This window comes from Notamacropus eugenii, chromosome 5 (genome assembly GCF_028372415.1).
Source record: "Notamacropus eugenii isolate mMacEug1 chromosome 5, mMacEug1.pri_v2, whole genome shotgun sequence".
NCBI classification, from domain to species: Eukaryota; Metazoa; Chordata; class Mammalia; order Diprotodontia; family Macropodidae; genus Notamacropus; species Notamacropus eugenii.
In genome coordinates this window covers 355,417,936-355,443,814 of record NC_092876.1, presented here as the reverse complement: position 1 = coordinate 355,443,814, position 25,879 = coordinate 355,417,936, and the positions used below count along the sequence as shown (strand labels likewise).

Sequence of the window (25,879 nt, the reverse complement as noted above, 5' to 3'; positions counted from 1 at the left end):
TGATGATGATGATGGTGATGATGACAATGACGATGATGGATAACAAGGACATTACAATAATTGCCCTAGTATTAGAATCACAGAATCTTGGTGTCAAAAGGGACTTTAGATGTTAAGTCAAATCAAGCACTGAATACAGGGCCATAAGGTTTGCAAAGCACTTTCCATATATTATTTCATTGGATCATTACAATAACCCTGTGAAGTAAGTAATTCTAATATTGCTAATTTATAGATGAAGAAACTGAAGCCTAGAGAGATTAGGTGACTTACCCAGGGTCATAGGGCCAGTGGTTGAGGTGGCATTCAAACTCACACAATTGACTATCTGCTCTGTTTTGATTCTTGACCTCTTGATTTCGGTTTACCCTCCTGCTATTCCTAGGCTATGCTGCTGGCTTGGGGAAGTAGAACGAATTAGTGCAATTTTAAGTTAAGAAGAGAAGACTTAGTGAAGCTATGGCAGCTGTCCTTAATCACCCAGAGAGCTACTCCAAAGAAGAATCCCATTTATTCTGCTTACCTCCAGAGGAACGAATGTAGAGCAGTGGGTGTAAGGCAATTGCAGAATGAAATATTTTGGCTTGATAAGAGAAATTTATAACAGTTGGAGTGTCTGAAAGTGGAATAGTTTCCCTTAAGAAGTCTTTAATAGAAACTGGACAGCGCCTTTTGGGAGATATTGTAGAGGCGATTCCAGTGGAGGAATAGTTTGGATTGAGATCTAACCTAAGACCTGAGATGCTTTTGCAATTTAGATTCTGTTCATTTGTTTCAGGTTCTGATAAAGATACCTTTATAATAAACTCCAAAGCACACTGTTTTGTTGTGAAATAGAATTTTAGGAAAATAAACAATCATTGTTTGGATAACATTCTCTTCAGGACCAACAGAAGAGCTAACATTTAGCTGTATCATGAAATAGCAAATGAATATAAATTCTACAAGACTTGGAGGAAAGAGAGAGCTGCTCCACCCACATGTCACCCACATTCTTCTCATGTTCTTTCCTTCCTCAGATGTCTGCATGCACTTGGTTTGCACCTCTCTTACATGCTCAGCTCATTCTCCTTTGTATTTTTATCTGTCTGTGATCTGTTTTTATTAGAAGCGTTGCATCACATATTTTGCTGAAAAATTAAATTGAATCAGAGACCTCCTAGCTCTTTCATGTCAATGTTTGTTTTCCTGCATATTGATAGTTCCCCTCTAGTTTGAGAAGCTGGTAGATTCAAGGTGGGCATGGAGGAGGGGAGATAAAACTTGAAGAACAATTTGTCACTTAATGATAGGATAAAAGAAATGGAAAGACTTAGCTGTCTTGGCCCAACAAATGATACAAATAGGGAAAAATTCATTGAATCATTGACCCACAGAATTAGAAGGCACGTTAGGGGCCAAATAGTCCAATCTGTAGCCCTGAAATCTTTCTAATGGGGTAATGTGATCAGTAATTCCAGTACTGATGAGATGAGATGCTCTTCAACAATTTAGAATCCAGGCCACATGGGCAGATTTGAGTCTAGGGGACCTGGCATATAATTGGTTGCAACTTGTGAAGTTATAGATGTGTTCATCCTTCATTGCCAAAGAAGACCATGCCATTGGCATGATTTGCACTTGACTTTGTTTTGAGTGAGTGAGGGCTGTGCAGGTCACTAGCCTCACTTCTCCTCCAGAGCCATCTGAATCCAGTGACCAGATATTCATCAGGATGATCGGAGATGACCCAGGATGAGGCAATTGGGGTTAAGTGACTTGCCCAAAGCCACACAGCTAGTGGGTGTCAAGTGTCTGAGGTGAGATTTGAACTCAGGTCCTCCTGGCTCCTGCACTGGTGCTTTATCCACTGCACCACCTAGCTGCCATGATGATGGCCTGACTGAAGCCAGGAGTAGACTGAAGCCAGCTCTTACTGACTTGCAAGAGGCAACTATTAAATTGTCACTGTGAGCATTTACACCCCAGAAATCTTCAAATGCAATAAACTGGGGCTCATTTTGTATCTGGAGTCAGGAAGACTTGTGTCTGATTCCTGCCTCAGACGTTTCCTAGTTGTATGGCCTTGGGAAAGTTGCTTAAGCTCTCTTAGCCTCTGTTTCCTCATCTGCAAAATGAGAATGATAATAACAGCCCCGACCTCCTAGGGTTATTGTGAGGATCAAATGGGATAACATTTCGCAAACTTTAAAGCACTACGTAAGTTACATGTATTATTATTGCTATTATTTTTTATTACGAAGCAGCCATAATAGAATGCGGCATCTTAGGTATGACCCAGGGTGCTTGTTGTGTTTGTCCTTCGTTCTTGAAGAGGACCATGACTTCGGGATGATGACTTGACTTGAGTGAGGGAGGGCTGTGCAAGGTCATCAGTCTCACTTTCTCCTCCTAAGCTATCTTTGACCTTATTCCTTCATTCCATACCATTGATCCCCTCTTCTGCCTCACATTGCTTCCATCCCCCAACTTTCTTCTGGGTCCTCATCTCCCCTCACCCAACTATTTATGCTGTAGTGAAAAACTCCTAGTGATGGCTATTATGAGACTATAGATTCAGAACTCAAAGGGATCTAGAAAGCCATTGAATCCAATCCCCTCATTTTACAGATGAGGAAACTGAAAGTATTCATTTAGGATTTCTTGTGCCCAGTTTCACAAAGCCTTGTTTACATGGACCATCTCCTGTGCTGCTGTGCCACTGCTCCACCATAGGTGTTCATTGTCCTGGCATTTTAGAACTTTAGAACTAGAATGCCCCAGAGGGTCCCCAAGGGAATTCCAAGTCTATGATTCCATAGTCTGTAGCCTTTTTTGTCCTTCTAACCACTTAAAATATGCTCATTAAACCCACCTGGAAATGTGGGGTCCTTTACCTCATCAAGTATTGGCTTATTTTCCTTTTTCACAAATGTCTAGAATCATTTAGCTGATCTGGATGCATATTCCCTTCTGTTAATACCTTTCTTACTCATTTATCTGCTTATGCTCAGGGTCTTTAACTAAATTTTCCTTCTCCTGAGATCTTTGGTAATTTCAGTCTTTTCCCCTCATGCTCCTTTATTGCTCATTTTCTTATCCCTCCTTTGATTGTGGTTTCCCCCAGGTCTGGATCTCAAACACATATCAATCTTCTACCAGAGAGGCAATTCATGTTCACTGATCTAAGTGTCTAGTCCAAGGGACTTCTAGGGAAACAGAACAGACCTCAATTCGATGCTGGGGCTTTGCTCCAAGCAGACCTGGTTGAATAAATAAATGTTCCTGTTTTCCTTCCCTCTGTTCCTCAGTTGTCTACATGAATATTGTTGCAGCACATAGCATTGATGACCCAACAAGGACAAGTTTCTGTCTTTTGGTTTTTCTCAGCTTTGGAAGGAGGAGTGGCTAGAGTTGACTTCTGGTTTAAGCTGGAGAGGAACTTTATGTAGCCCTGACAGAATAAGGTTTGGGGAGAGATGGAGGATGGGGAGGAAGTACTGAATGAGCTGACTGGGGTTAGGGTTTAGCCTTCTCTATTTTTAGTTCCTTAAGTTTTTACCTTATTAGGGTTCTTGGTGTCCTAGGATGTGGGTGACCAAATCTGTCCACAGACTGTTTTGGTATGGGCCCACAAGCCAGGAATAGTTTTTGCACTTTTAAATACACAACTTTTTTTTAATGTTAAAAAAATAATTCTTAGCCCTGAAGTCATACAAAAAAAAAAAAAACCAACAGCAACAACAACAAGCAATTGTCTGGATTTGGCCAATGGGCTATAGTTTCTTTACCACTGTCTAGACCACAGTGACATCTGAAATTGTTTTATCTCTTGCCCATAACCCCTATTTTGGTGAGATTTAAGAGGACACCACAAATCGTCCCTCATTACAGGCTTACTGGAAGGAAAAGTACCCTCATTATTCTGTTTCTGAGTTAGTAGTTAGAGGGTACATTCCTCCTGTTTAAGTAGGGTGTAGTGAACTGAACTGAAAGCAAAAGTTCATTTTCTTCCCTCAAGTTCTTGACGAAAATCTTCAAAGAACATAACTTACCAATCACATTGAGCGAGGTAAAAACCATATCAAGGTTCTTTTTTGTTCCCATCCAAGCATGAAGGCTGACCGTGGGCTAGATCACCACTTAAGGGGAAGTAGTTTGGTTGCTCAGAGACTATGAAACTTCCAGTGAATCTCCAGAAGTGTTCCACATTTGCCATGTGAGCTCTTGAGACCCAGCAAAGGAAGAACATCAATTTTATTGGAGTGTGCAAGGTCAAAGAATGATATCCCATGGATGGGTTGCTTAATAGACCATTGGTAAATGAGAAGTTAGGCAGCCTCTCCCATGGGAAAGAAAGAGCAACCAGAAGTAAATTTATTTCCTTACACATATGGATGCATATTCTGTAAGTTGTTCTGTCCTATGTTCTGCCCTCCTTAAGAAGTTCACTCCATTGGCGGAATGGTTCAGAGAAGCATAAACAATACCAGGCTGATTTTCCTCTGATCCTTGGTTAGAATAAATAACTTTGGGCCCCATTTGGACCTTGGGCCGTGCATCATTATTATAAATTATTGTTTCAGATGACAAAGGCCCAGGGAGAGTGCCCTCTATGGTGCCCTCTTCAGCTTGGTTGAAACCAAAGGACTGGCGTGGAGTGACCTGCAAGGCAAGAGGATGACTTTTAGTTTCATGTGAGAATGTGATAGCTATTAATTGTAGCACTAAGTTTGTGAGTAATAGAATGTGGTAATTACAGATATGGGGTTTTGGGGAAGAGTGTGAAATGTGTTCCATGCTCTAATAATACCTGCAGTGCTACAGAGCTACGGACATTCAGGTAGGTAAAGGATAAAGAGGAGTAAGCTAAATATTTATTTAGAAAAGAAAGTTAGTAGAGTGATCATTAGGCATTTTTGGTTCTGGCAGTATGATGGGTCACTTAATTTCCTACATTCCAATTTCTTCTCCCTAAAATGAGTGAATTGGGTATTTTACTTGTGTATTCTTGTTCCTGAACTCTGAAATTCCTTTATCTGATCACAATCTGTTTTCATTCCAACTCTCCTATTGCCTTATGTCTCAGATCTTCATTGTGACCTCTAAACCCTCTACCCTTTGATTCTTTGTCAAGCTATCAACACTGTGCTGTCTACCCTCTCCTCCTTTCCACATTTTGATCCCTTGCTGAACCAGTTCAGCTCCACACTATCTAATCTTCAGTCTCTTATCCTCTTATGTTATTAACCATTTCTCTCAACCTTGGATTCCTCCACTATCTTTACTCCTCATGAAACTAGAGAAAATTACAAAACCATATTGAATGAATCTGCTAGAAATTAATGTTATATAATCTTAACTGGGTCCTCACTGTGGTAAGGTAATACCCTTACACCATCCTAATTCACTCACCATCCCATTCATGGTAGTAATTTTCCAATTTTTTTCATCCTTCTTCAAACTTCCCATGATTCACTCTCACCCCTCCCCCACTATCTCAATTAAAAATCTTGCCTCATAAATGAATGAAAAAATTGATGCCACTCACCAAGTGTTCCATTTTAGCCCCTCTTCATCTCACATCACTCAGATTCATTCTACCATTATCTCTCCCTTCACCCCTGTCTCACACAATTAGATGGCCTTTCTCTAGCAGATTGCCCATGCTTTCATCTCCACCATCTTGCTCATCTTCAGTCTCTGTCTACTGGCTGCTTCCTTGGTGCCTATAAACTCACTCATGTCTCACTCCATCCTCAAGAAAAAAAGCAACAAAAAACAAACTCACTTCATCCACCCATCTCTACCATCATCCTATATCTTTCCTCCTTTTTGTGGCTACTTTTTAATCTAAAATCAGTGCTGCCATTTCCTTTTTTCTCACTCTCATATTAATTCTTTGCAGTCTGTCTTTTGACCTTATCATTCAACTGAAACTGCTTTCTCCAAAGTTATCAATGATCTCTTAATTGCCAAACACAATGCCCTTCCCTTGGTCTTCATCTTTTTTAATTAGTCTTTGACACTGTCAATCACCCTTTTCTCCTTGTTACTCTTCTTTCTCTAAGTCTTTCAAAAAGGGGCTGTTTTCATCTTTCTTTGCATCACCAACACTTAGTATAGTGCCTGGCACTTAGCAGGCACTTAATGAATGCTTGTGGACTTGTTTATTAGAGAATGATGCTGCCTTCTAATTTATTGAAGAAATTAAGGCTCCTGATGTAACCTCTTCTCTGTAAGCTTCCTCTATGGCCAAATCTTTCTTTCTTCACCTTTCTTTCTCTCCTTTGTTTCAGTCTCTCCTCCTCCTTTTCAAGGTAGAGTTTGCTAGCAGTTTAACTTCCCTACTTGTATCTTGGTCTTATCAAATTCTGCTTCATAGACACCCATCCTCCATCAATTATTCCCCCTCTCATATCTTCAGTCTCACATTTTCCACTGGTTCCTTTCCCTCTGACTATAAACTTAGATTTTCATTACCCTAAACCAAATAACAAAAATCCTTCATTCAGTTCTGCTAACTATTCATGCTGCCATTCTTTCTCCCATGATATACTCTGTATTTTTCTGTTTTTGTGCCTTCTGATGAGTGTATTCTGCTTGGAATTGTCTTCCTCATTGTCACTTACTTATCCTCAATATCTAATAAATGTGATTGGTAATGTATATTTTTCCTCTCACACTTGTTATATTTATTCATATTGACTCTTGCTCTGGTCCCCCCGACCACCACCCATTCTTCTAGTCAGCATCGTAAGTAAATGTATAAGTAGCCAATATAAAGTGGCAAAAGCAGGATGAAAGACTGAAAAGGGGAACCTAAAAATCATGTACAGACCATCCCAAGGATCAAAAGAGCATAATTTACAAATTGTATCATATATTAACCAAAAATCACACCTGCATGATTTGTGTTGAATCAGGGGAAGCCATCTAAACTTTGCTGTTCAGATTTCTGATCCTTTGATGTGCAAATCTCAGACAAGATCCAGACATATGCAATAAGACCAGCAGGTTACCCAAAGAGTGCGAATAATTTTGTGATTATGTGCAACATTTAACTTTAAAGTTTTACTGACAGCTTCGAATAGGAATATGTTAATGAACCAACCCCAAAGTAACCTAGATAAGAGTTGTTCTATTCCCACCAAAAACTCTATAAAAATGAAACCTCAAACATATTTCCTTTAAGCCCTCTTCCATAGCCATCAATTCCATGCTGTCAAGTGCTTCCAACTGTAATCCATGACTATGTGAGTTATTATTTGAGCCTCTTTCCCTTCCCCATCTTCTTCCTCATCACTACCTGCCTTTCTTTACCATTCTAGACCCTGTCATGATATCATCTGTCTCTGTATCCTTTTCAATGCTTGTCTCTGTATTTTCTATGTCATTTCCCCTACACACTGTGTGCCTTATTAGAGTGTGATTAAAGCATTATTCCCCATTACCATCATGGTCTTTCCCAGTGAGTACCCAAAGAACTACGCTTGCCTGCTCCATGTAATAATTTTATAAATTAATTATCCATTCAACATAGGTTTCACTATACATCTTTCTAATGTACTTATCATGTACACATCATATCTGCTACTAGATTGTAAGAACATAAAAATAAAGACCATGTCTTATCTAAACTTTTTATTTCCCACAACAGATAATGGAACTCTTCATATAGTAAATGCTACCTAGTAAACATTTGTGGAATTGAATTTCCGGAAAGTCTTTTGTTTATGTAATAGAACCTCTCCTCAATTCAACATACAATCCCTTAATAATCTTATCCATCTCCACCAATTCAAATGAAATCTTCAAACAAATGACTCAGATCTCTAGCCTTAACTTCCAACTTCCTGTTCAGCATTTCTGAATGCCCACTGGATAGTCTCATGTCATGTATAGCTGATACCTCAAAACTAGCACATGCCAAAGACAGCCTCTGCTCTAACTCCTGAATCACTTCCTCCCCATAATGACCCTGTTTCTTTTAATGGATTCCTTCTCTTCTCAGTAATTCATATCTAAAATGTGAGGTTCCTCTTTAGTGCTTCCCTATCCCCCAGGACCTACACCCAATCAATTTTTAGGTCCTATTAACTCTATCATTGTACTCTTTCCCATCTCTCTCTCTTCTCCTGTTTGATCCCCACCTTAGAGGAGATCCACATTATCTTCCACCAAAACTATTAAAACAACCTCTTATCTGGTTTCTTTTCCTGCTATCTCTACCCCCACAATATAGGTTGTATACAGAGCAAACAATCTTCCTAATATGTTGCCCTGATCTGGACTTTGAATGTTAGAGGTGGAAGGGACCTGAGAAGTCATTTTGTCCCCCTTCCTCATTTTACAGATGACAAAACTGAGGCTCAAAGATTTTCAGTGAATTGTTCATAGTAACACAGGCAGAGGTGGACTCGGGTGCAAACTCTCAGTTTTCTGACTGGATATGAGTCAAATAGTCTTTCTTTAGGATGACTCTAGCCACAACAGCATACTAGGAACATCCCACTGGACTGTAAAAGCCATATTTCTTATCACTCCCTGGCAAAAGTTAAAAAAAAAAAAAAAACAACGTTTAATGGCTCCATGTTACCTAAAGAATTAAATATGAACTCCTCAGTATGGAATTCAAGGCTATCCATAATATAGTTTCAGCCTATTCTCTATTTTTATTCCCCTTCACTGCTCCACCCCAGCCTCATCTATATTCACTGCTCTCTATACATATCCCATACATTCCCACCTCTGGGTACAATTCTAGGCATTTCAGCTCAGCAGCTTTGGTATTCCCTTGTGCTTATAATGGCCCTCCCCACACCTCCATGTGTCAGTGTTCTACTCTTTCTTTAATATCAACCTCAAATATTATGCCCTCCATGATGATTTCCCAGTAACTTCTCCAGTTTCTAATATTATGGATTTAGAGAGGAAACAAGCAACACTGTCACTTTGCCACTGAGGCCCAGAGAGTTAAAGTGACTTTTCTAGGGTCATATGGCTAGGAGACAACAGAATTGAAATCCAAATCCAGATTCTAGAATGGTAAATTCTATATTTTTTGCTCTATGCTCTTTTCAAATCTCAGAGCATTGTCCCCTCCCTTATGGCACTTTCTACCTTGCACTATAGTTATTTGTGTACTTCTCATAGTGTTTCCATGTAGGAATTTCTTCCCAGCATTTCTCAGGAAATTTATGTTTTTCTGAATCACAAATATTGAGAAAAATAGATGAAAAATCAGGAGAAAGTGTTATTGATTCTCTGAGAAAGAAAGATTAACCATCAAAATAGAGATGTTGTGTTACTGTTTCAAGGAATCTACTTACATCAAGTCAAAATGCAGGAAATATGGACATGCAAAGTAGAAATTTAAGTTTGACATCTCTGGGAACTGGGACAGAAGATTAGGAGGAAAGTGGCCATGATCTAATCAGTCAGTCCTACTTGAAATTGTTGCTATGTTATGTGTATATTTGTGGCTTTGTCTGCTACCAATGGTGAGTCATTTTTGCAAATAAAATAAGTTCATATTCATAAGATACTTTATACAAACCCTATGAATGGTACTCCAAGAATTCACAAGTTTTAGAAGCAAAGTAAATCTTTAGATTTACTGTCTGTTTCATAGCTTAGAGTTGTAAGACAGAGAGGAAGGGGTAGAATGATGTAGACTGTGATCAGTAAGGAAATTTAAGAGTTCATGAACATGGCAGTGGTGCATCTGTGACTGAATGCAAGATGAAGGGTTTGACCATCTTTGTGTGAGGCTGAGGTGGGGTACAGAAGTAGGTCATGTGAAATGAGTAAATTGAGGAACTGAGAACTTAGAGGATTTGAGAGAGTATCAATATGTATGTTGAAGTTCCCTAGTGGCAGGGCAAAAGTTGAAAAAAGAAAGAACTGTGAGCCAGGTGTTGAACTTTTTGCAGAAAGAGGATGAGTTTCCTGTAGCTTGACAACAGCTACCAAATTGTGATTGGATGGTAGATGTGAATTTAGTGAAGGAGAATAAGGATATTGGTACCTGACAGCAGTACTAATGAAGTGTAGCAGAGATCTTATGGTTTCTTTTTCTCTCCCTTTTTAAAAAATCCTGATTTTTTTCAAATCCTCTAGCTCTGACTTAATTTGTTTTCAAGCCTTTAGTTAATTTGCTATAGATGTTTCTTGAGTTAACTTTTCATAACCTAGGCCCCTAATGAATGCATGCATTTTGCCCTATGATAGGTCTGTCCCTTTGGACTGTGTCAAATAGAACTCTGACCTAAAACTGAGAATCTGGATATTAAATTGCCCTGAAAGAAGTGAAAAGTTTGTATGAATTAAGAGTTAGTAATTGACTTATTTGTTTTAGCTTTCAAGATAAGATAGAAAATGTTCTTGTCCCCAGTGGAAGAAGATAAATTGATACCTGTATAGGATGTATTCAAGCAGGAAAAGATGATATATGACTTAAAAATAAGCATCAAGGAAAATAACAAATGCTGGAGTGGCTGTGGAAAAATAGGTATATTAGAGCACTATTGGTAGACCTATGAAGGAATCCAACCACTCTGGAAAGCAATTTTTATCTGTGCATAGCCTTTGATCCATGGATACTGCTAGTAAGACTACCTTCAAAGAGATTAAAGAGGAAAAGAACCCATGTGCAAAGTTATTTATAGTAGCTCTTTTTGCAGCAGTAAAGAACTGGAAACTGAGAGGGTGTCTATCAATTAGGGAATGGATAGACAAGGTATTTTTAGGTAGGTATGAAGGAATCATGAATGAGGACATATAAAGCAGGAACATAAGTGCTCACAAGTCAGTAGATCATCACTCACAGGAATGTAAACTTGGGTGTGGCTCCCTTGCCCAACATCCCTTGAACACACAATGATGACAGTAGCTTCAAGCTTGTACTCCTGTTGAGGGCCTTCATATCTGATTGTTGTTGTCGGACAAACTCATAGGGACTCACAGAAAAACCTTAGGGGTAGTCAATCAGTGAATAGTTGGTCCTTTGATTTCTACTGGTCATCATCAACCAAAACAACACCGTGATTAGTAAAGTTTACTAATCTTGCACTCCTAAACCAAATGCAGATGACCTAGAAAATTGTTGGATATTATATTGCACGGTCAATCAGCTCTCAAACATAGTTATTTTTGTCAGCTGGATTATAGCCATAGGCCACTCTTCACAATAGATAGGTATGTGATAAGCATCTTTAAAGTACTTAGGGTATGTTAGGCACTGCGCTAAACTCTGAAGTTACAAATAGAAGCAAAAATAAAGGCAGCTGATGCTCTCAATGAATTTACATTACAATGAGGGAAGACAACATGTAAAACCGAGCTGAAAAGGGAGTGGAGAATATACTTTTGAGAAGATATAGAAACATGATGGAATGTTATTATGAGATAAGAAATGATGAAGGGATGGTTTCAGAGAAACGTGGGAAGACTTTAGTCAATTAATACAGAATGAAGCAAATAATATCAGGAGAACAACTTACACAAAACAATATTTTAAAGACAACTTTGAAAGACTGAGGAATTCTGATGATCATAATGACCAATCACAATTCCAGAGGACTTAATGTAAAAATGTTACTCACCTCCTAACAGAGAAGTGTGATGGATTCAGAGAATAGAGGGAGTAACACATTTTTGGAAATGGCTGGAATGGGAATTCGTTTTGCTCATTTATAATATATTTGTTAAAAAAAAGATTTTGTTTTTCTTTCTTTTTCAATGTGGGTGAGACAAGAGGGAGAGATCACTACAAGTTTAAATTAAATATTTCTGGGAACTGGGACAGGAGATATAAGAGGGAAGTGGTCATAAACTAAACAGTCAGTCCTACTTGAAATTGTTGCCATGTTTTGTGTATATTTGTGACCTTGTCTGCTGCCAAGGATTTTTGTTCATTGAAAAATATAATATTTAGTTTTTAAAAAGAAAAGAAACAGAAACAGAAATCTCTAAGGCATAACCTATGTTCCTGATTTCTTGGCTAGGTTTTAGTTTACTTTTTATCTTTTAACTGAGTTAACTGGTTTCTCCTTTCCACACAAATGTGTGACTCACATCTCTGGAAAAATGGTGATGTGCAAAGTAAATAATCCAAAATGAGTCTCTCTGCCTATCACTGTCACTGTGCTCTCTTGATCACTTCAGAAATGGTTCAATACACCTAGTGACAGGCTCCCTAGGTCATTCAGGGTGGAGATGCAGCATCACTGACTCTTGCAGGCTTTGCATGCTCATCACTGTCCCCACTGATTCCCTTCCCTACTTTCTTTATTGCTTTGGCCACAAATTCTCTCTCAACTTCTCTCTCAAATAGTTTCCCACCTCAAAGACTTAGAACAGCAGCAGGTCAATATCAACATTCTGGAGCACTGCAGACATTTTATGTGACTGTTAAATAAAGCAAACCCTGTTCTGTGAAAGCCAATGGGAAAGTGTGGAGGCTTTATCACTATTTTGTATTTCATGAAGCCAACCCAGGAGAAACATCAGGGATACTGCACTTAGTAGGGATAGGATGTGATGGATGTCACATCCCTCCAATGATGCAAGTCACAGCTCATTTGTACCTGCCTTTCCTGTGTAAATCTTGTCTATATCCTCCTCCAAAGCCTCCACAGAGGCTCCCCGCAAGTTCTTGTAGCATACATGTTAGGTAGCATTACACCGTAGATAGAGAGTTAACCTCTGGGTTAGGAATGGCTGGTCAGATTCCTGGTTCTGATATATACAAGTTGTGTGAATCTGGGCAAGAACCTCATGGCAACTTTCTAAGACTAGAACCTTCAGAGAAGGTGTGGAACTGCAATAACAATAACAATAAGAGGAGATGTTTTTATGACAGCTAGATGTCATGGTGGATAGAGCACTGAGCCTGGAGTCAAGAAGACCTGAGTTCAAATCCAGCCTTAGATACTTATTAGCTGTGTGATCCTTGGCAAGTCACTTAACTTTGTTTGCCTCAGTTTCCTCATCCATAAAATGAGCTGGAGAAGGAAATAGCAAACCACTCTTTGCCAAGAAACTGCCAAATGGGGTCACAAAAAGTCGGACATGACTAAGCAACAACAAATATTTATAAAGCACATTTAGGTTATACAGAGCACTTTACATAAGTTAACTTGTGTAATCCTCACAACCACCCTGGGATGTAGATGTTATTATTATCATCATTTTTACAGATGAGGAAACTGAAGCACAGAGAGGCTAAATGACTTGTTACGGGTTACACAGCTAGTCAGCACCTAAGGTAGCATTTGAACTCATGTCTTCCTCCCCACATGTCATACACTCTATCTACTGTGCCATTTAGCTGCCTCATTAGTGGAGAAGTACCTTACCAGGAGCTCCCTACACTAATAATATCAGAAGTCCAATTAAAACAAAATGCCACAATAGGCACTCCATAAATTGAATTGAATTGAACGGAATTGTTCATAATAAATCTGTATACATAGCGATTTATGCAGAATTTGTTCAGTTTATGAACCAAAAAATATTTTTCCATATTTACAAATTTTGAGAGCTCATTATTTCAACTGGGTTTTAGATCTGGATCTTAAGTAACACCAAAAACCAGGATTTTTTGTTCATATTGGGGAAAAGAGAAATAAAGAAGAGTTTTTCAGTTCCAAAGGACCAAATAATCAACTTTACTCAACACAGGGTTTGGAAAATAATAGATACTCAATGTGTATTAGTTACTTACATAGCTAGGCACCTAGAAGGAGTATTGGACAGAATGCTGGATTTGGCATCATGAAGACCTGAGTTCAAATTTTCCCTCATAGATTAATTATCTGTGTGACCATGGTTAAGTCATTCAACTTCTCTCTGTCTCAGTTTCCTCACCTTTTAAGTTCTAAATGTGTAGTCTCTTTATATGACAAAAATATGATATCTACTATATCATCAATCCAGTGACATTGACCTACTGACTGTTCCACAAACAAGACACTCCATCTCTTAGCTCCAGGCACTTTCTCTGGCTTTCCACAATGCATGAAATGCTCTCACTTCTCCACTCTGTCTGCTGATATCCCTGATTTCCTTTAAGTCCTAACTAAAATCTCACCTTCTATAGGAAACCTTCTCCAACCACTCTTAATTACAGTGCTTTCCCTCTTTTAATTATTTTCTGTTTGTAGCTTGTTTTTAAATATTTGTTTGTATGTTGTCTCTTATTGTAAGATCCTTGAGGACAAGGGCTGTCTTTTGCCTCTTTTTGTATCCCTAGCACTTAGCACAGTGCCTGACACGTAATAGGCACTTAATAAATGTCTATTGATTGGTAGATGGATGGATAGATAGCCATTGATTAGAGAATGGTTAAATAAATTGTGGCACATTCATGAAATGGAATATTACCATGTTGTAATAAATAATAAGTGTGACGAATACAGAGAAGTTTGAAAAGATCTACATGAACTGAGCCAGAGTGAAGTAAGTAAAGCCAACAGCACAATAATGCAAATGGAAAAGACAACCACACATACAAAAATTAAAAATGGATGTTGCAAAATTACAAAGAATATATATGACCCCAAAGAAGAGATATGAGAAGATAACCCTACTCCACTCCTTTGAAGAGATAGGAAGTCCATAGGTGTGACCCACTGTATACATTTGTAGATTTTTTTTTGATGTGTTGATACGTTTTGCTGATCTTTTTTGCTCTTTTTCCTTTTTTCTTTAAAAAATATTATTTGTTATATGGGGATGGTTCCCTGAGAGGGAAAGGGAGATTAATACAGGGAGACATTCTGGTGATATAAGAACAAGAGACATTAATAAAAATGTATTTACATTAGGATTGCCATTGCAGAGGTAAAGGGGCAGAGCATTTCAGGCATGGAGCACAGTCAGAGTGAAAACATGGAAATGGAAAAGGAATATCATATTCAAAGAACCGCAGGTAGGCAAGTGCAGTTGAATTGTAGAGTACACAGAAGGGAATAAGATATGAGAATACCAGAAATATAGGAAGGGGCAAGGTTACACAGAGTTTTAAATGTCAAATAGAGAACTTAATATTTGATCTTATTGCATTCAATTTACTGTTTCGAAGGTGGGTTAGAACGTACCTGGTTATTTCCTCTTCCTAAGGTATCAGGATGCTTCTTTTGTTTTGCTGGAAGACATTTTAAAAAGAAAGACACAGTCAATCAAACTCAGAAAAGCTCTAGGAGAGGTCATCTAAGGTGGAATGCCACCCCAATTACTAGAAGGAAGGGTTGCTGCCACTATGGCCAGCTCCCAGTAATTTGTGGGAAATGCCAATGCCAATCAACTCTGAGAGTCAATGGTTAACATGTGTCACCCATTGACTATAGGTTCTCTTCTTACCCAGCATGTAAAACAGAAAAAGATTAGAACACCAGACAATCACTTTTCGAAAGTTGCTAAACTTTTCTCTAGGGAGTTTCTTTCTGTTGGTGGCAAAAGTCATTAGTAATACTGTTGCAGGAACATTGTGTTCACGTATGGGAATCATAGTTCAACGTAGACAGTGATAAATTGGTGAGCATCCACTGTAGTGAAAGTCCTTGAGTTCTTGTTATATAAGGAGTAATTTAATGAATTAGAGATATTCAGCCTAGATAAGAAAAGACTTGGGGGATGGGGAGGAGAGATATGATGACTGTTCAAATATCTGAAAGCCAGCTCAGAGGAAGAAAGATTAGATGTTCCATTTGGCCCCAGATGGGCAGAACCAATCAATGACTCAATCAATCATTTATTAAACACTTAGTACATATAAGGCACCATTGTAGGTACTAGGATACAAAGACAAAAATGAAACAATCCATGCTCTCAAGTAGCTGAAATTCTATCTGGAGAAACAACATGCACATAATATAAGTAAATGTGGAATAAATACAAATGAAAGTGAGATAATTGAATTGTAGTTAGCAAGGGAGGGCACTAGCAGTTAGAGAAATCAGAAAAGATAGCATGTAGAAGGTAATGCCTGAGCCCTGCCTTGATGGGATTTGGAATTCTGTGATGTGATAATTAGGGGGCCTGGGGGGCGGGCAGTGCAAATGCATAGAGACAGAAGATGAAGTTTGATATATGAGGAACTGAAAGAAGTCATAAGGTGCCAGAAATAGGGGAATAAAATAAAATAAGGCCAAAAAAATAGGTGAAGTTGAGGTTGTGAAGGGCTTTAAAAACCAAAGAAATGCTTTTTATTTTATTCTAGAGATAATAGGGAACCAGTGAGCAAGGGAGTGACACAATCAGGTCTGTGCTTAAGGAATTCATTTTGGCAACCATGAAGAAAATTATTTGGAGTAGGGAGAAACTTTAGGCAGGCTGACCAATTAGAAGAAACCAGGAGAAGTGGATGGAAGTTATAAAGAGGAAAACTGGTGATTAATGCCAATAAAAACTTTTTAACAATTAGAGCTGCCCCAAAGTGAAATCAACTGTCTTGAAATGTTCTTCCTCAATGGAAGTCTTCAAGCAGATTCTGCATCGGCTCTTGTCAGGCATTCTTGGTAGGAAGAGTTTTCAAGTATGAGGTTCCTTCCAACTCTCAAATTCTGTGGTTGTAGAGTTTATTGCTAAGTCATTGCTTAGACATCTGAAGTCTGTTCTTTCCAGGAAAGATTCTGGATGCAGGCACTTAAAGGGATTCTTCTGATCACCTATTTTTCTTGTATCTTTCAGAGAAACTCTAGAGAGATCTCAGACTAGATGGAATCTAGTTAAGCTGAGGGCAGTTAGGTGGCCTGGGAGATAAAATGCTGAGCCTGAAAGTCAGGAAGATTAATTTTTCCTGAGTTCAAATCTGACTTCAGACACTAGCTGAGTGTCTGTGGGCAAGTCATTTAACCCTATTTGCCTCAGTTCCTTCATCTGTAAAATAAGCTCGAGAAGGAAATAGTGAATCAGTCCAGCATCTTTGCCAAGAAAACCCCAAATGGGGCCATTGAGAGTCAGACAAAACTAGACAAAGGTTGAACAACAAGAGTCAAGCTACAGAAGGTTCCCTGTGGTTGGCAAAAATGTAATTCATGACTTTGAGAAGATTGCCATGATTCTTGAAACCCACCTCAAAGGGGAAACGATTGCCTTTCCTTTATCTCATATGAGAGCCTGACAAGGTCCTTAAATGACTCTTGCCTGTGTTAGAGCTATTAGAATCATAAAATGCTGGAATTTAGAGATGGAACAGCACTATGGGTGGTAGGGAGGTAGGAGCATGAGAAAGAGTGCCAGAAATTAAAAAGGAGAAGGAACTTCTCTATAACTATCCTCCCTGTGGTAGCTTTAAAGCATGTGGTTCTGAAAAACTAGAAAAGATCATGTTTTTCCCACCACAACCAAACCCCTTCCTTTCAATGAAACTCTTGTTTCTCTGTAGGGCTCTACTACATGGAGTAAATTTACTGGAGAAGGAAATTTTTTAAAATCACAGAACTCTTCATTTGCCCAAAATAATCTGACATTTCTTCTACAGTAGGAAAGGGAGTAGCTTGGCAATTTAATCAGTGTAACAGTTAAAAGTCAATCCTGACTTATTAAAATATATAGTTATTATTAATGGTGTGATTATTAAATTAAGCTAATTATTAAATTAATTAGATAATTATTTAAAAGTAATGCATAGCAAAGAGAATATCAAAATAGATTATGGTAATTATATAAAGAGGCTTAAGTGATATAAATCAATGTCATAATAAGAAGAGAAAAAGAACCTAAAAATACCTTAGTCAGCAAATACTTGACCCATTTGCCAGTTGGAAAGATATGGAAGCCAAAGGTGATAGTGGTTTAGTATAGAAACTGATTTTTAAAGTCTTATGAAGGAAGCCAATGTAAGATTATGATAAATATCTCTGCATAAAGCAGAGCAACAGTGAAGGGTTCATTGCATCATCCTTGGCTCGATGTTGTTTGTTACTGTTGTTGCTAAAGCTGCTGTTCAGTCATTCCAGCCATGTCTACTCTTCATGACCCTGTAGATGACAACATTATAGTACTGTCTATGAAGTTCTATTGGCAAGGATGCTGGAGTGGTTTGCCATTTCCTTCTCCAGTGTATTAAGGCAAACAGCAGTTAAATGATTTGTCCAGGATCACAGCTAGTGAGTGTCAGAAACTAAATTTTGAACTCAGGTTTTCCTGATTCCAAGTCCAGTGCTCTAAACACCAAGTCACTCAGCTATAGTGAAGGCTAAATATCACTGTAAAGAAAACTTGGAGAGAGACACAACTAAGCAAAAACATCCTAAGAGAATTTAAAGATGAAAATGGAAGAAGGAAGAAACGGAAGAAAAATGGAAACTATCTACAAAATTTTACACACACACACACACACACACACACACACACACACACACACACAAACTGTTTTCACATAAAGGACAGAAGAGCCTCAAAACTTGATCTCTAACATCACAGTCCAAGAAAGTCCTTATAGAAGAAATAGAAATGGCACTAAGAAAAATAAAGATGAAAGAAGAAGCTGGATTAGACCAAGTGTTCACAGAGAGAATTGTTGCTAGTTGTAAAACAGGTGTGAAAGCACTGAAGGAAGGATCAGCTCACAAAATATATGAAGGGGACATCCCATAGGCATGGTGAAAGGGGAAGTTAGGAGAACCCATCAGCTTCCAAGGCAATCTGTTATATTTTGGGATATCTCTCATTGTTAGGAAGGTTTTCCTTTTATCGTCAAAATTTGCTCCTTTGTAAATGCTTCCAGTTTGGTTCCTTGAGTGTCAAGCAGAATTACCCCCATCCTTCTTCCCCAATACCTTTCAAATACCTAAAGAGAATAACCATTCCCTCACCACAGCCCACCTTCTCTTCCTTCAGAATAACTACCCCAGTTCCTTCAACTTGTCATTATTTAGCAAGAAATCAAAAGAGGGGTAGAGATATCAGAAACTAAACAAAAACTATCACATGAGAAAAAATTGCCTAAATATGTCTGCAGAACAATATTGTTATAAAATAGACCCACCTTGCTTCTTCCTCTTCCAGAGAAACAGACCACCGAGACAAGTAAGAATAAGTATAACCAGCGGCCCCATCGAAACAGCCAAGTAAAAGAGCCATGGTCTAGTTTCTTTCTCAGGTTTCTGTTCCAATGGAGTTTCAGTTGAATCTGAAAATTCAGTCAATACTCAAGAACATTAAGAAAGTTGTGATAGCTAGAAAACTCACTTTGTTTAATTTCTTTCCTCAAAGGGGATAATTATTATAAACCCCAGAGGGAAGTCTTTTCTAGAAGGAGCCAAAGACAAGGCAGATGTTTCCCATCCTCAATGAAACCTTCTCTGAGAATCACTTGTAATGGTGACAAAGTCATTCAGCTAAGATAATCATAAAAGTCAACATTTGTATAAAGCATTAAGTTTTGTAAATCTTAAATTTGTAAATCTTCTAAACTCATTTGATTCTCACAGAAATCTCTGAAGGAGGTGCTATAGGGATTATTCTCCTCATTCTCCTGATGAGGAAACTGAGGTCCAGAGATGTTAAAGTGCTTGCTGAAGGCTACACGGTGTCAGGACGGGAATTTGAACCCAAGAATCACTGACTCCAGTTGCAAAGAACTATATATGCTATGTTGTCTCTGAGGAGGGTGAGCTTCCCCTGTTCTAAGAATGATGGAAGGGAAGGGAAGAGGAGATTTTCAAAGAATTATTATTATTATCATATTTTTATATATGTTACATATCTTAAACATAAACGAGATCTTACTTTCCTATGCCCTACATTTGCGGACTATTAAACAAATCTGATTTCCCTTATTTTAGTTGGATAAATCTAAATTTACTTCTTAGTGGGTACACTGTATCAGCATGACCATACGATAGAGCAGAGAGAATGCTCACTCGGAGTAAGGAAGATCTTCATTAAAATTCTGCCTCTGACTCTTAATAGCATGTGACCATGTGTGAGTTCACTTTTCTTAATAATAGGATCATAGATTTAGAGCAGAAGGGGACCACAGAGAGAAGTCATAGAGTCATTTTACAGATGAGCAAACTGAAAATGAGTCTCAGTTTCTCCATCTATTAGATGGGGATAATAATATCTCTCATATCTACCTCACAGAGTTGGTGTAAGGTTCATATACAAAGTGTACTGCAAGCTTTAAAATGGTATATAAATGTTGATTTTAAAAAAATTTCCTTAAAGAGAAAAAGCATATGTAGAAAATAAACTGGCTTTAGTAATGCTGATGGACACTAAGGCCTGTTATTAGGCCAGCATACACTGGCAAGGGAAATGTGCACCAAGGTCGAAACAGATGGATTTGCCCTAGACAATAAAGCTGCTTCTCTCAAACTCAGTTTATGTAAAGCAATCAGCAATCACTCCAAGAATATGTGCTTAAAGTCAGTTCTTCAGTTGTGAGACTTTGTGTATGAAACAACAATCTTCTCTGTTTTTAATCTCTCTCCCATGTGTATGTGGAGCTATATATGGAATTACTGTTACATGGCATAGCATCTTATTTCCTCTAAGAGTGGGAGTTAACAGGAGCCACAATTAGCAAAGGCCTCCAGTGATATTTCTGGATGATTTTTACTGTCTGAAGCAAAAAAAAAAAAAAAAGGCATTCCTCTTTTTCTTCCTCCCTTTTTACTCCCTCTTTAATTTGCCCACTCAAATAATATTTATAGTATTTGTGGACACAAGGCTACTCACAGGTAAGCAGCTAGCTGGCACAGTGGATAGAGCACTGGGCATGCAGCAAGGAAGACCAGTTAAAATTTTATTTCTGTTATTTACTAGCTGTGTGACCTTGGGCAGCTCTGTCTGTCTCACCTATAAAATATAGATAATCACAGCACCTGCCTCCCAAGACTGTTGTGAGAATCAAATAAGAGAGTATTTGTAAAGCTCAGTGCCTGACATGTAGCAGGCACTAAATTAATGGTTGCTCCTTTCATTGCTTTTCTATGTTGGTCAAGAGATCCAAAGCACAGCAGAAGAGAGAAGAACACATAAACTTTTTTTTTAGAGCTCTATCTAGCTCAGGGCAGCTAGAGTGCCAGGCCATCTTCCTGAGTTCAAATCTGGCCTCAGACACTTGCTAGCTGCGTGATGCTGGGCAAGTCACATAACCCTGTTTGCTTCAATTTCCTCATCTGTAAAATGAACTAGAGAAGGAAATGGCAAATCACTGCAGTATCTTTGCTCAGAAAACCCCAAATGATGAGTCAGGCATGACTGTAAGTGACTCAACAGCAGTAGCAGAAGAGAGGCACTTTTTAGATGTTGGGCTAGCTCAGAGAAGGTCCTCGCAAGAAGGGTCTATTTAACAGGTACCACTATTCCCTTCTCCAGCCTTAGTGGAGGCAGTAAATATCAATCTAAGGGTTCTTGAGATTTCTAGGCCTTGAAGGAGAATAAATAGAGGAGACAAGGAAAAGGGAAGAGTCAACAATTTAGAATTAGAAAGCACCTCAGAAGAAAGCAAGTCCAGGCTCCTCATTTTACAGATAAGGAAACTGAGGCCCAGAAAAGTTAAGTCATTTGCCCAAGGTTACTCATATAGTAATATATGGTAGAGTCAGTATTTGAACTCAGATAACAAATTTAGCCCTCTTTCCATTGTGTCACTCAGCCTCTTTCAGTCAATAGTTGAAATCATTGTGTTTTTCTTCCTTCTTTGTCAAAGAAGAACAATGACCTCACAAGGATAATGTCCTGATTTGTGAAAGAATTGGACTTAAGTGAGGTAGAACTGTACAAAGTCATTAGCCTCACTCTCTCCTCCAGGGTTGTTGAAGTAGCAAGAACTGAAGTAGCAAGAAAAAGGTCCAGATAACTAGCAATGACCCAGGATGGCCTTTCTAAATTAGATTTTTTTCCCAGACCTCAGTTTACCATTAATTAAATGAATTAAAAATATGAACTAAATATTGAGAATGAATTAAAAAACTGAGAAGGAGCAGTAGTGATGAGGGAGGCTCAGTTTTAGATCTGATGAAGCTAAGATGTCAATAGTACATCCAAATAAGGACTGTCCAGTTATCAACTAGAACAGAACACAGGCCTGGAGCAAGAGGGAGAAACAATTGGAACTGAAGGTCTGAATTACTTATTGTTGTTTTGTCAATTAGTCATGTCCAACTCTTTGTGACTCCATTTGGGGTTTTCTTGGCAAAGATACTGTAGTGGTTTGCCATTTCCTACTTTAGCTCATTTTACAGATGAGGAAATTGAGGCAAATACATGCAGTGACTGCCCAGGGTCACACGGCTAGCAAGTGTCCAAAGCTAGATTTGAACTCACAAAGAGGAGTTCCAGCTTCCTGATTCCAAGCCCAGGGCTCTGTCCACAGAGCCAGCTAGCTGTGTGAGTACTCACTGTGGTGACTGGCAAGTTACTTTGAATATAAAAGGAGCACAACATATATTAATTGAACAAATAAACAAACGAATGAATTAAAAAAGCAAAGACTAGCTAGAATCAGCAGCTACAGTATTTTCAGGAGTAATGATTTTTTAGTTGGAGATGTTTTTAAGCACCTCATCTCCTTGAAAAAGTAAAGCCTCAAAAATCTTTCTAATTCTTTGAGTTGCAGAAGACTTGACAGCCTGCATTGACAGAACATGTTTCCTCATAGGTGATTTCACTTGACCAATAAAATTAATAGGAGTGAAATCTTCCCACTCCCTAAAAGAGGATAGAAAATCAATCTTGCTTCCATGAATAAAATAAGATGAGAATGTCCATCAGAAGTATGGGCTTTGGAGTTGATACTCACTTGTTACATAGATGTCTGGGCTTTGCAGCTGATACTCACTTGTTACATAGATATTCATTTGATGGCTGGAAAACACAGAACTTTGTGAATAATTAACCATACACCGATATGAGCCACTATCGCCTTCAAGCACAGGGTCAAAATGTAGACGGAACAAAGTTAAGTTCTTCTCTTTATCCCACAGTGTAGACTTCCTAGGTCCATCCCGAATGGGGAAGTTTTCTGTTCCATTTACCTTGACCCATGACACAGTCAGATTCTTGCCACATTGATTCACTGGACATTTGAGAGTTATCGACATCCCTGGTGCACTGGTAAAACTGGTGCCTCTTTGAACCTGAGGTGTGTGACAAGGAGAATTCCCTGAAAGAGGGGAAAATGAGTCACAGAGCATAGAGGTGATCAGATCCATTCTTCCAGAACTATGCCACAAACAATGCCAAGAGATCTTTTCAGTAGTCTCTAAAGGAAAAATATTCTATCCCCTCTTTTGCTTGCTAATTTCATTGTTCAACACTTAGTCAGGAAACTTTTGCTCTTGTCTAAGCCACATAGAATAGAAGAATAGATTTGGAGTCAGGAAATTCAAGTCCTGATTCTGACAGATACCAGGCTGGTGATCATGGGAAATTCACTTATCCTCTCAATGCACTAGGCAACTCTCCAAGGTTCCCATCTGCATTGCTGAAAAGAATTTCCATACTTTGAACTCCTCACACAAATGAAATCAAAGGTATAGACCCAAACAACAAAAACCTTCATGCCACAGTTTTCACTCCCTTTCCTTCATATTTTGTTTTTAATGCAAATGGACATACTATGGTCATAGGCGTACTCAGGCATCACCTTTGATCAACAGGGGAGAATATTAAGGAATGTTAAGGGGTCCCCTGAAGTTGTCCTTTTGAGTTGCAATATTTTCTGGAAATACTGACCTGGAGTAAGCAGGAGACCCTGAATGCATCAAGGACGAAGCCCCCCCACCTGCCTCCCACCTCACTGAGTTGACATAATTTGTTGTTTGCAACCCAAGCCAGATTCCCAGTGTGTCCTTGGGAGTCAAGACAGCTGCCACGTAGACTGGGAAACTGCAGCTGGGACCCTTGTAGATAAACAGACCATCCTATCTTCATAGTCTTGCATTTCCCAAGGGGAAAAAATCCTGCTTTTGCCATCTTAATTATTCATGATTTCTTCTCTTTGCCACTCTTATTTAGGTGGAGATTTCTGTTTCTCCTCCTTTTATCTCAATTTCATAACTTCCATTTGGGTTGTGAATTCTTTGCACTAGATTAGGGTTTCATATGCATGTTCATTTCTCTTGTAATAAACATAGTTTTCCACAAAAGTTGTGCAAAATTGTGATTGTTGACTATCCAAATGAATTTAAAAAAAACATATATTCCACTTAAAGTCTGGAATCCTAGATCACATGTATAGCCCTATTCTTCATTGATTAGATGATGCTGGAAAAAAAGTTGCTTTAACTTCTTTTGTGAGCCCCAGCCTACCTAGCAATTTTGGTAAACAACATACCAAGATCAAGCAGCTTATAAAAAGTACCATCAAATCAATTTTGCAATTCGTGATGTGAAAATAATACAAATAATTCATTCATCTTAGCTGAGCAGAAAAGAGAACTAAATACTAGACTTGTTCACAGAGAGGTATTGCTAACAATGTAGTTACCCATAGCTTATCATTTCAACTAACCAAATGCTAAAGTCAGTCATCTCTACCCTGTTAAAAAAATGAAATACTATAAACATATAAATGTAACAAATTTTAAACTGTACAATTTTTAATATAATTTTTTTGAATGTTTGTACCTACTAAATTTCAGTTCCATAGGGCAAAGCCTCAATGGTTCCACTCTAGCTATGGTTAGATACTTCAAGATCTTTAACCAGTCACTCAGCAGTTTCTGAGAGGCAGCTTCTTATACTAAATAATGGGTTAGAGAGTCGGCAGATTTAGATTTTAGCCTTAGTTTGTCACTAACTCTATATGCTTGAGTAGGTCACTTCACATTCTTGTGCCTCAGTTTCCTTATCTATAAAATTAAGGGAGTATATCTATGGTCCCCTTTCACTTTTATTTCCTATGCTTCTCTGTTTTATGTAGATTCTCAACTAAGAGATGCAGTACTTGGGAAATCTCTATCAAGTTCTTGGAAAGAATCAGCTAAAAAGAACTAGGCATATAAAATGTGATATCTCTGGGAAAAGTGATAAACTTCTGCCAGTTTACTCAATAATAGTGTTGCACACTCAATAGTTGTAATAATATATAAATGTAACTTCCTTGTCCTACTAATTCTTTTCCTTTCCTATAGGTTAGAGAATCAAACCAAACTCCATAATGTACTGACTGTATGGAACCACAGAAATTAATAGTACTTTTAATTTCTATAGGTTCTATTTGCTATAGTTTGTAAAGAGCTTTTTGTGGATTACGTATTTGAACAATGATTGATCCTTATGTATGACTTAGGTAAGCATCACAAATAGATAATGAGATGGACTTGAGATTAAGATTCAGTCATATTATGTTTTGAAGCCTACTCAGTGCATTAACAGACTTCAGATCCCTTTAGTTAGCACCAATATTCTCCCAATGATGCTGTAGGCTGTAAATCTCTTCTAAACTTCCCTATTACTTTTGAGGGCATGGACCAACTTAGCAGTTTTCCTAGTTCACATTCTCAGTGTCATCCTTAACTCCACACTCACACTCACCCTACATATCCATTCTGTGGCCAAATCTTGTCATCTCTCCCTTCAAAACATTATCTTTTTCCCTACCCAGTCTTCTTCACTTTTTTCCTCTCCACACACTCTACACTCTTTGCTTCCTTGCTGTGCCTGCCCATGGTGACGTGCTGAAGCCAGCTTGTACCTGGTCTTTGTTAAATGTTGAGTGTAAACATTTATTTCTCAGAAATTAGCAAACTCCTCAGATCAGGGCCAAAATTATTATCTTATTGATTATCTTAAGAAAGTGATGGATAAGATGTTAATAATATGAACTAAACTTAAAAGGAGATTCTATTCACATTTTTTAATTTGAAAAAGCTAGTTGTCACCATTACATCCCTGCTTGACATGACTTTCCATCTTTTGACCTGGTACCTTTTAC

General features: G+C 38.3%; 1 protein-coding gene across 2 annotated transcripts in view; it reads right to left on the bottom strand.

Moving 5' to 3' along the window:
- Positions 1–4,218: 4,218 nt before the first annotated feature.
- BTLA (B and T lymphocyte associated) overlaps positions 4,219–25,879 on the bottom strand; it is a 42,574-nt gene continuing 20,913 nt past the window's right edge. The window contains exons 2-5 of one of the 2 annotated variants that reach the window (XM_072614010.1): positions 22,781–23,104; positions 18,977–19,120; positions 15,084–15,130; positions 4,219–4,644 (exon numbers count right to left, since the gene is read on the bottom strand). In XM_072614010.1, coding sequence (XP_072470111.1) covers positions 4,357–4,644; positions 15,084–15,130; positions 18,977–19,120; positions 22,781–23,104 — 803 coding nt within the window. In that variant the 3' untranslated portion in view covers positions 4,219–4,356. Of the gene's footprint in view, positions 4,645–15,083; positions 15,131–18,976; positions 19,121–22,741; positions 23,105–25,879 lie in introns of both variants that reach the window. The other variant, XM_072614009.1, reaches the window with a different exon arrangement.